This window comes from Meles meles, chromosome 18 (assembly GCF_922984935.1).
Source record: "Meles meles chromosome 18, mMelMel3.1 paternal haplotype, whole genome shotgun sequence".
NCBI classification, from domain to species: Eukaryota; Metazoa; Chordata; class Mammalia; order Carnivora; family Mustelidae; genus Meles; species Meles meles.
The window spans coordinates 44,534,720-44,544,551 of NC_060083.1; the positions used below are offsets into that span (position 1 = coordinate 44,534,720).

Here is a 9,832-nt window from a genome sequence, read left to right on the forward strand (position 1 = left end):
GGCTGGTTTTGGAAAACAGTACTTTAAGAACCCCGGCGGGGCCTCTGCCCTCACGGGGCTGGAGCTGGCAGCCAGGCGGTGTCGACCCAGGTGGCTAAGCCTGCACCTTCAGGGCCGCCTGCAGGGCGGGGCTGGGACACGCGCCCTGAGAGCCGCCTGGGCTCGCACAGCGCGTGCACACGACTGTCGGTGACACTGGACGAGCCTTTTGAGGAGACCCCATTTTACAGAATGATTCATGTCGCGTTAGCAGAAACACTACCCGTTTCCGCTCCGACGCCAGCGTCTTTGGTACACGGTTTCGGTGTTTCTGGGCCGCGCATGCGCTCGCCCCACCCGCCCCGCCCTCCGCCTCGCGTTCTTGGGTTGGTGGGTTTGGGTCACGTGGATGCGCCTCGCCCCTTCCTCGCGACAGGGGGCCCGCCCGCGGGCTGGTTTCCGGTTTGGTGGGTCGGAGATGACTGAGCCGGGCGCCTCTCCGGACGACCCCTGGGTCAAGGCAAGCCCCGCGGGCGCGCACGCCGGCGAGGGGAGGGCGGGTCGGGCTCGTGCACGTGGGGGGGCCGGAAGACGAGGGGATTCCTTACAGTCCCCAAAGGTCCCCCCGCCCTCCGGGCCCCGGGGCTGCAGAGAAGACAGCTCTCACCCCGCGCGTGCCAAGGTGGGGAGACAAGTGACGCGTGGGTACACGAGTGTGTGGGGGGGCAGGGTTTGGGGGCTGGAGAGGTGCTGGAGCGTGGGTAGGGGAGGCGCTCCCATGGCCTATCCGCTCTTAGGTCCCGGGGCAGTCCTGCAATCGCCTGCGCACCCCAGGGGAAGAGTGTGTGTGTGTGTGTGCGCGCGCTCGCGCGCGCGTGCATCCCGAAATTGCCTGCGTACCTTGGGGGTTGGGTGTGGGTAGGATATATGTGTGTGTGCGCGCGCGCGGAGTGAAAGGAGGTGCGGTCCCTGGGCCCAGGTCTGATGAGCTTCCTTTGCTTGGTGCTGCAGGTGGAATACGCCTACAGCGACAACAGTCTGGACCCCGGTGAGTGCCTCCCCACTGTCTCCTGCTCCCTCACGACGCTCCCGCTGCAGCCCTATAGATTCCCATGGCCTTGCCAGCCACACCTGAGCACAGTCCACTGTCCCTGAGCCGAGTTCCTGCCCTGAGACAGGGAGGAGCTGCAGGACCGGGGCAGGAAGCATAAGGGTACACCTGGTTCCCTCTGCTCTGAAGCAGGGAAGTGATGACAGTAGTGATAGCTGGCCGCGCTCTCACCCTCCTTGTGCCCAGATGCCATTTTGTGAACCAGTGGTACCATTTCAGGCCCATGGAGTAGCGTGGACATCAGGGACAGGAGCACTGCAGCTTGGCACAAACAGGAAAAGGGTGCCCTAGTATGAGTGGCTTTGGGGTTGAAAGGGAGAGGTCAGATTTAAGGATCAGGAAGCCACTGTACTCACAGGTTTCTCAGGGTCTAATAGTGTTCCCCTGCCTTACCTCTTAGTGATTGGGACCTCTCTTTTCCAGGGCTTTTTGTAGAAAGTACCCGAAAGGGGAGTGTAGTGTCCAGAGCTAATAGCATCGGTTCCACCAGTGCCTCTTCCGTCCCCAATACAGGTAGGCAGCAACATGCCCCGACCTGGGGGGACTCAGTTACACCATCATTTTAGTGTATTTCCCAGACAGGAAGCTCCAGTCACCCACATGGGGGTGCTGGAGGCCTAGTGATAGACACAGGCTCTCACTGTCTCGCACCTCATCTAGGACCTTAGCTTGTTCTGTACATTCGCTGTGTCTAGGCACCAGTTTTTTCTTTCACGGTGGGTGAGCTGGGCCCCACTGGGCCTCAAAATGACCTCTTCCCGCCCCCAACTTTGAGCGTAGATGACGAGGACAGCGATTACCACCAGGAGTCCTACAAGGAGTCCTACAAGGACCGGCGGCGGCGAGCACACACGCAGGCTGAGCAGAAGAGGAGAGACGCCATCAAGGTGACTGGGGGGCCCGCAGCTCGGCCAGCACAGGAAGGCCCATTACGTTTGATTCACTCTGCCCCGACCTCATCAAGACAGCCCCAGGCATCCTTGTGGGCAGCTAATCTGGTCTCTGGATGGGAACACCTCCCTCCTTCCAGCACCCCCACCTGTTTGAGTTTCGAGCATGGAACTCAGTTCTTGAGGAGAAAGCTTGGTGCGAGTTTGCCTTAATCCGCAGAGTTAAAGGAAGCCTTGTTTCCCCTGATGTCTCCACAGAGAGGCTATGATGACCTTCAGACAATCGTCCCCACTTGCCAGCAGCAGGACTTCTCCATTGGTTCCCAAAAGCTCAGCAAAGCCATCGTTCTACAGAAGAGTATGACCAGGGAGAGCCCTGGGAGTGGTTGGGGCCAGCAGGGTAGTGAAGAGGCCAGAGAATTCTACCCACTCTCGGCCTGGCCCTGGGGGGGGGGGGGGGGCAGTGGTTATGGGGGAGGTGGGGAGTGAGATGGGGGGAAAGTGAGACAAAGTCAGCCTTGTCCTTCTGGTTGAGACTCCTCTGTGCCCACCCCCACCCACCCCAGCCATTGACTACATCCAGTTTTTGCACAAGGAGAAGAAAAAGCAGGAGGAGGAAGTGTCCATGCTACGCAAGGACGTCACGGCCCTGAAGATCATGAAAGTGTAAGGGCGACACGGAGCTGGGGGAGCCAGGGCTTCTGAGGGGACTCGGCCAGACCTCAGTTCATACCTTCCTCTCATTCAAAGGCCACATCAGATACTACGGGCCAGATAATCTCTCACTCCCTCAGGTGGCCGCTTGGAGGCCGGCCTCTGTACCCCAGTGTCCCTGACGCACAGCACGTTCTCGAAGTGCCTGTGGGCTTCATGACGGGAAGGGTGGGGAGAGGGGCCACCATTTCTGTCCCCAAGCAGTGTCTGGCTGATGTGGACTACCTCGCAGCAGCTCTCCAGGAGCTTCCTGGGGGAGAACCTCGGCACCTGAGCCCTGTTCACTCCTCGCTTTCAGGAACTACGAGCAGATTGTGAAGGCACACCAGGACAACCCCCATGAGGGGGAAGACCAGGTCTCTGACCAGGTCAAGTTCAATGTGTTTCAAGGCATCATGGACTCCCTGTTCCAGTCCTTCAATGCCTCCATCTCCGTGGCCAGCTTCCAGGAGCTTTCAGCCTGTGTCTTCAGCTGGATTGAGGAGCACTGTAAGCCTCAGGTACGGAGTAGCCGTGATCGTGGGGTGGGGGGAGTGTTCTCCCCTCCTCCGGGCAAAGTGGCCCAAGTCCGAATTTGTCCAGAGGAGGAGGGCAGCAGCTTTCAGGTTTCTTAGGGGGTGTCTCCCTCCTCTCCTTCTTAGCCCAGATTTTCCTATAAGGTTTCATTTGGCAGGACTGATTGGGCACTTAAGTCCCATGGGCCTAACTCTGGCCCTTCTCAGCCCACCTGTGGCTGCCCAGTACGTCACCCTCACTGCGGCAGCAGATTTGCAGCAGATTCACTCGGCCCATCTGGAAGATTGCTGGCCGCCACCCCCAGGCCCCCGGGAGTAGTCTGCCCGGGGCTTGTGTTCTTTGTAAGGGGACAGCGGGGCAGCGTATGAATGCCCTTGCGGAGTCTTGTGCTCCTGAGGCCTCGTTGCCTTTTCTGAGGCTTGACTTGCATCCAGAGAGTCCCACTTTTTTGTTTCCTGGCATCTTCTGGGAACACTTGTAGCATACTATGTCCCGAACACTCCCAAGCCCACACTTAAATGCTACCGTTTCCATTTCTTGCATTTGCTTTTCCACATAGCCAGCCATGCCTTCATCGCTTTCCCTATCCTCTCGCAGGGACATTTCAGAGTAAACTGCAGACAGCAGTGCGGCCCAGGGGCTTTTTCTGTTGAATTCTAAAGAGCACGCCTTGTGTAGGCACAAGGTCCCCTAGACGGAGCTCTGTCCTTGCCTGAGCGTCACCCATGTCTCCCTCTGCTGCCCCCACCAGACCCTCCGGGAGATCGTGATTGGTGTCCTGCACCAGCTGAAGAACCAGCTGTACTGACCGGTGCCCCGAACCCGCAGAAGAGCCAGAGAGAGGCCTTAGTCTCCTGCTTGGCCACAGAGCCGCTGGCCTTCTGAGATCAGACTCGATGCTCCACACAGGTCCGCTGGCTCCCGGCGTTTGGTTCCCCGACACCCCTCGTCCTCAGTGGGGCTAGGTTGTTTGTTTTGTGAAAGCTTTAATTTATTATACGGACCACAAAACTCGAGCCTCTTGTCTTTCCCCCCTCCCCGTAAAAATCCTCAGGGTGGGAGTCTGCTCTGGGCATCCCCAAGAGCTCCCGTCCTCTCCCCTCCTAAGCCTCAGATTTTTGCTCTAGATCTACACGTATCTGGGAGCTACTATTTGCATTTGGTTAGATCTCTTGGACCAGATCTGGGCAACACCTGGCCCAAGTTTGGCCATTTTGGCAGCAGCTGGACAGAAAGAAAAGGAACGTGAGGAAATACTCTCACAGCCATGAAGTGTGACAGGCTGCCTAGTACCTGGGCCAGGGCTCCCTGGCGGGCCCAAGGTGGGACCCAGGCTCTGCTGGCCAGCTCTGGGCAGGGCTGCCAGGATCCTGCCCTCGCCTGCTACTCCATCTCTTTTCCTGCTCTGGGTGCTAGAGGGAAGCAGCCTTCCTGTGTGCTCCTGCTCCCTCTGTGCCCACAGGCAGGAGCACAGCACAGAGAAGTCAAGTGTCACACACAGTACTACGTAGCAATCGTTTTTTTTTTTTTTTTTTTTTTTTTTTTTTTAATTTTCTAAACACCAACAGTGCAGTTTTGCTAAACTTACAATTTTGGAAAACAAACTGGGCCTCAGAACCACTCCTACCCTTCCTGTCGAGTGTATCTGGGTCTCTGTCCCCATGCTGCCTGCATCTCTCCCAGGACTTGGGGTCAGAGTGAAGGGGTAGAGAAGGTATTTAAAGGCCTCCTGGGTACAGAGCTCCAAGAAGTCCTGGGTAAGGCCTTGGGCTCCTTGAATGCTATGTACAGTTTCCGTCTCCACTCTGTAGCCTTCTGCAGGGTTGACATCTGGGAGGTTTGGTTATCCAGAGGAAATTTAAGTATTTTTATATCAAATGATATTACAATAAATACTGCCAAATGCTTTCCTTTAGCATTGTTTCCAGTTGGAGCGTTCAGTTCAAGCAACTGGAACGTAGCCAGTGAAACGAACTTGAGGCTGACCATCGGCTGTGGGCTTGCTCACTCCCCGCGCCCCATACTCTGGCTCCTGCCCCTCTCCCAGCTGCTCTGCCCACAGACAGCAGCAGGAACAAACACAGAAGCCAACCTGGAGGCAGCCAGTGCCGGACCTCTCTTTCCATCCCCCACAGGGTCCTGCAGGGGGACCCCTCAAGGGTCTGGGAGCTTCACGTTGTGATCCTCATCTGTCTCTATCCCGACTTCCTCCTGGGGCAGGGAGACAAGTGAGTGAGCGCTCCTTGGACCCAGCACTCAGAGGAGCGGGGACGGGAGAGAGAACCACTTACAAAGAACTGCTTCTTGCTCTTGGGGTATCCTTCCAGAATTGCATCAGACAGCTCTGTTGCCTGACAGGAAACAAAACCACCCCTTTTCAGGTGGGCAGCACCGCCTGGAGGGGCCGCGCTGTCGGGGCCCCGGGTCCTCCTGCCGTTTCTCGGGCCTGCCCGGAGCACGCTCACTCACCATCCTCTTCCGCTTCCTCCACTCCTTGCAGTACTTCTGCCTCTCTCTGTACACCTGGGCAGGGAAACAGCTGCCTCTAGCCCCTCAGCCCCACCGTGGCTGCTGGGGCCCAGCCGCTGCCTCACCCGCCCCCACGACTGCCCGCGCTCCCAGCTCACCCGCTCTTTCTCTTCTGGAGTCACGTGGTTGGTGGCTGCTTTAATATTCTTCAGTCTCTCTCTGTAGCCAGCACACTCCTTCTTCAACTCCTGGATCTCCTTCTGCATCTCCGGTGTGGTCAGGGCACTAGTTAACTCCTTCAGCTCTGAAACCACAGCTCTCCGGGGTCACTCCCAACCCCGAGGCTGGGGCTTTGTCTTTCCCAGCGGGTGCTCCTGAGGTAGTGACTGGGCCCCTACCTTGCTCTCTGGTTCTACACACAGAATGAGTTCCACATTCTGGAAATGCTCAGCTGAGATGAAGGCTTACAGAATTACCAGTTTATTCCTGTTTTCTCTCCTCCTCCATCTACTGGGGGTGTTAGGGAAAGCAAACGCATGTCCTGCCCACTCCCATTCAGAGGCCATTAGCCTTTCTCTCTTTTGATACGATGCCTGTGGCAGCCCAGCAGAGAGAGTCACTGCCGTGGGACAACACTGCACCCAGCAAACCGTTCACTCCCTAATCCCTGACCTCTAGACCGACCCTGACCCTAGGGGCACCCTCGGGGGCTGCCCAGTCCTACCAGCCTCCATGTGGCGGCAGCTCTGCTGTAAGCTCTGCACCTTAGCAGTGAGGGCCACGATTTTGGCATCCAGGCCTTGGAGGTCAGCGTCGCTCACCATGGCAAACTGGTCCTGCCAGAGGTGAGGAAAAACGGGGGGGCTGATGTGAGGCACGGGAGGGGAACCTCATCTGGGGTGGGGGCAGCATCACATACATGCAAGACTGGGGGGTTCCCCAGCCCTCCAGAGGGCCTGTGAGAAACCACTCAGTTTAGTACTGGTCCCAGCTAACAACAAGGTATGATCGAGAAGTGAAACCTCGCGCTTGTCCTCAAGGAGCGTCAAGGCTGGCAGGATACTAACAGGGCGAGAGATCTCAGCTTAGTGCTAAGACTGCTCACTGGGCTAAAGGAGTAAAGGAACATTCTCCCCAAGGTAGGGATACCTGAATTACACGTTCCCACAACAGGAAGAACTGGGACGGGGACGGAGGCGGGGGCAGTACTGAAGGGACAAGCCTGAGCAGCCTGCCCCGAGGGACCAGCTGCTACCGAGGATGGTGCTGGGGCTCTGGGGGGTCTTGTCGGTGACAATGGGGAGCACATTAGGGAGAACAGGAATGCCAGCCTGCACGCCGGGGCCTCTACATTATGGCAAGGCAAACCCTTAGAGCAGCAGGCAGCAAACTACAGCCTGCACGCCACATCCTGTCAGACCCGGAGTTTGAAAACACACCGACTGAAACAGCCGCGACCATGCGTTCAGTCTTGGGTGGCTTTTGCTCTCCAGCGGCAGTCACAAGGGCTTGTGACAGCTGTGTATCTGGGACAAGAGACCATCTGGCCCGCAAAACCCTAAAATATTAAGGGTCTGGCTCTTCATAGAAGGAAATCTGCAAAACTCTCCCTTAAGGAATCTAGAGTTGTCACATAATGAAACCGATTTTAGGAAAATCAGCCTTGGTGGTGGTTCGGTTCAGTGAAACTAGTATTCGGTGTCTACTGGATGTCAGCTTCTGGGGTGGGGGTGCTGAGCAAAGGAACACGGGTGAGAAGTGGGGCCTGCCCTGGAAGAGCTGCGGTCCAGCGAGACGCGTAAGACAAGCGCGTCCCTCAAAGAAGCGAGCGCCTGCAGGACAGGCGATCAGAGAATTCAGGGAAGGTCTCTGGAGAAGGTGATGCCTGAGGAGAATCTTACAGGATGAGTAAGAGTTAGCTGAGCAAAGAGGCAGAAGAGTCTAGAAGGGTCTTTAAAACTCGAGGCAGAGGAAGGACACAGGAGTAAAACTCATCTAAATGTTCTTGTCCTCGTGAGTGGACCGAGAAGGGACAGTGAGGCACCAGGGCCGAGTCTCCCTAGTACCTTTTCCCTACTCTAGGGAGCGCGAGAGTTCGAAGTCGGGCAACGGCACTCGCTGTGCACCCACGCAGACCACATTGGGAACGTGTAATTCAGTGCTGAAGACCTCTGAGGCCAGCAGAAGCTAGGAGGGTATCAGGAGATGCGGATGGAAAGGAGAGGCCGAGTCAGGAAGAGGGAAAACCAACAGGGCCCTGGGGGAGAGCGGAGAGGGGCTCCCCAGTCTCTAGGTTGGGTAAAGCATGACTCCACTGAGGGAGAAGCAGGGAGAGGCGCCCATGTGGGGGGATGAGGGATACTTAGCAGTATTACTACTGACTCAGAAAGGTCTAGAAGGCATCCAGGTGGTGGGCTGGCCCAGAGATACAAAATCAGCTTTACCTGTGTTGGGAGTGAGGGGTGGGGGCAGGAGGCGAATCGTGTGGCAGATGGTTCTAATCTAGATGACTGGGAAAAAGAAACTTCCAGGAGGGAATGGATCTCGGCAGCAGCAATTCAGGATCTTCTGTTATCTATCCTGGCCCGAATCTGAGATCTCGTTAAGTCTGCGTCACAGCAAGGGGGAGTACCCACTCTGATTTAAAGGGTGCCTGGGGCCCTTTTCATGACCTAGGACAGGTGAGTTTCATGGGGTGCCCCAAATTCCCCAGAAGAGAGTTCATTCTAGAGACTGGCTGACCTAATGTCGGGGTGTCACACGGGCGATAATCTGCACAGGTTCCCTCACCTGGTCCGCAAAATAGATCTTCTGCTTGCCGTACATCTTCTCTTTGATTTTGCCTTGCTGGGCCAGCTGCTCCAGCGCCTTCACCACCGCCTGGCGGGGGAGGGCGGCGGGCAGTCAGGGCAATAACTTCGGGGCCCACGCAGCGGGAATTTCAGCCCGACAAGCCTTAGGAAGCCCAAGGCTGGAATGGCAGCCCCGCGAGGGCAGCACCCCGGACTGATTCGAGGGGCCCCAAGGGGAGGAGTCCCAGGAGAGGGTCCTCACCGCCTTGCCCAGTCCGTGTTCCCGCTGCAGGTTCCCGAACACGTCCTGGGCGCTGTAGGGTCTGTTCTGCTCCTGCAGGTACCTCAGGAGGATCCCAGGGGCTACGAAGACACACGCGGCAGGGGTGGGGGTCACCAAACCATCGCCTCTCCCGTACCCCCGCCCGAGTCTCTCCCGCGCCCACCGCCCCGCTTACCTCCCGCCGCGGCCTCCGCCCGGCCTTTACTCATGGCCTTTTCCCGCCGCCAACTCGGAAAGCCGGACGTTGTCGTTGCTCGAGGCAACGGCTGCTTCCGGCGACGAGAGGGGCGGGCCGCAAGCGGTGATTGGCGGAAGGGGACGTCTTCGCGAAGCACGGACCGACCTTCCCGGGCGCCGTAGTTCAGTCCGACTTGAGCGGGGCGTCGGCCCCCGGGGTCGCAGCGGCGGGGGCGGGACGCTGGCGCTGGCGCTGTCTCCGGCCGGCTCCCGCCCACTCCTCCCCGCGCCCTCCGGCTCCGGGAGCAGGTCGGGCCAACCACTACTTGGGGCCTGGAAACCCACTTCCAGGGGCGGCTGAGCTCTCCTGACCGTGAGCTGGGGCGGTGTTCCAAGGGAGAGAGAGGCTCAGCTCCCGCCGGGTTAGCGACTTGCTCAAGGTCACAGGGTCAGTTACCCACAGGGACGTGTCCTGTCCCACGGCCCAGTGTCCTTTTCGACCGCCAGTCTCATTTGTAAAACAGGAACAAGAGGTACTAGCAGGAGGGCGGTTGGGAGGACCCAATGCCTGAGAGCCCTGCGAGCACAGCGCTGTCCACATTTGCCGGTTCCCGAGCCTCGCGCACAGGGGGCGCTCCACACGCGCTGAGGTTTGGACGCCGGGGGAAGGCAAGGTTGGGAGGGGGCTATGCTGTTAAGCCGCAAAGCTTGTAGAAAGTTTCCTGTTGGCGGAGTGATCTTATGGCAACACCTGGCAGGTGTTTTCCACTCCTGCCCACAGTGGCCAGTGGGACAAAGCCTGAAATAAGTGTTTCTAGTTTCTGAGGTCAGCCGAAGGCCAAAGAGCAGCTGTCCCTGCGGCTCACTCCAGAGGAGGAGCATGGTGCCACTTTTTAAAACC

At 58.0% G+C, this 9,832-nt stretch overlaps 2 protein-coding genes across 4 annotated transcripts; one reads left to right on the forward strand and one right to left on the reverse strand.

Moving 5' to 3' along the window:
- Positions 1–390: 390 nt before the first annotated feature.
- On the forward strand, positions 391–5,125 carry MLX (MAX dimerization protein MLX). 3 transcript variants are annotated; one of them, XM_045986392.1, is made up of 8 exons: positions 391–499; positions 991–1,027; positions 1,514–1,603; positions 1,871–1,977; positions 2,239–2,338; positions 2,547–2,646; positions 2,993–3,194; positions 3,962–5,125. In XM_045986392.1, the coding sequence occupies exons 1-8, from the start codon at positions 458–460 to the stop codon at positions 4,016–4,018; spliced, it is 735 nt and encodes a 244-aa protein (XP_045842348.1). In that variant the 5' UTR covers positions 391–457; the 3' UTR covers positions 4,019–5,125. The 3 variants fall into 3 exon arrangements, with proteins under 3 accessions (XP_045842348.1, XP_045842349.1, XP_045842346.1); XM_045986390.1 differs by having other exon boundaries at positions 423–661; XM_045986393.1 differs by lacking the exon at positions 1,514–1,603.
- LOC123930140 (PSMC3 interacting protein) lies at positions 4,767–9,814 on the reverse strand. The gene is made up of 8 exons (XM_045986394.1): positions 8,930–9,814; positions 8,734–8,834; positions 8,470–8,559; positions 6,404–6,515; positions 5,838–5,983; positions 5,680–5,733; positions 5,502–5,561; positions 4,767–5,421 (listed from the first exon to the last, which is right to left on the reverse strand). The coding sequence occupies exons 1-8, from the start codon at positions 8,961–8,963 to the stop codon at positions 5,365–5,367; spliced, it is 654 nt and encodes a 217-aa protein (XP_045842350.1). The 5' UTR covers positions 8,964–9,814; the 3' UTR covers positions 4,767–5,364.
- Between the last annotated feature and the right edge of the window lie 18 nt (positions 9,815–9,832).

Coding starts and splice junctions, on each gene's coding strand:
- MLX (XM_045986390.1), top strand. CDS start 458: ATGACTGAGCCGGGCGCCTCTCCGGACGACCCCTGGGTCAAGGCAAGC. Junction 2,647..2,992: donor GCCCTGAAGATCATGAAAGT/GTAAGGGCGACA, acceptor CCTCGCTTTCAG/GAACTACGAGCAGATTGTGA. Junction 3,195..3,961: donor AGGAGCACTGTAAGCCTCAG/GTACGGAGTAGC, acceptor TGCCCCCACCAG/ACCCTCCGGGAGATCGTGAT.
- LOC123930140 (XM_045986394.1), bottom strand. CDS start 8,963: ATGAGTAAAGGCCGGGCGGAGGCCGCGGCGGGAG. Junction 5,984..6,403: donor CTGCCGCCACATGGAGGCTG/GTAGGACTGGGC, acceptor CTGTGGTTTCAG/AGCTGAAGGAGTTAACTAGT. Junction 5,734..5,837: donor CTCCAGAAGAGAAAGAGCGG/GTGAGCTGGGAG, acceptor TTCCCTGCCCAG/GTGTACAGAGAGAGGCAGAA.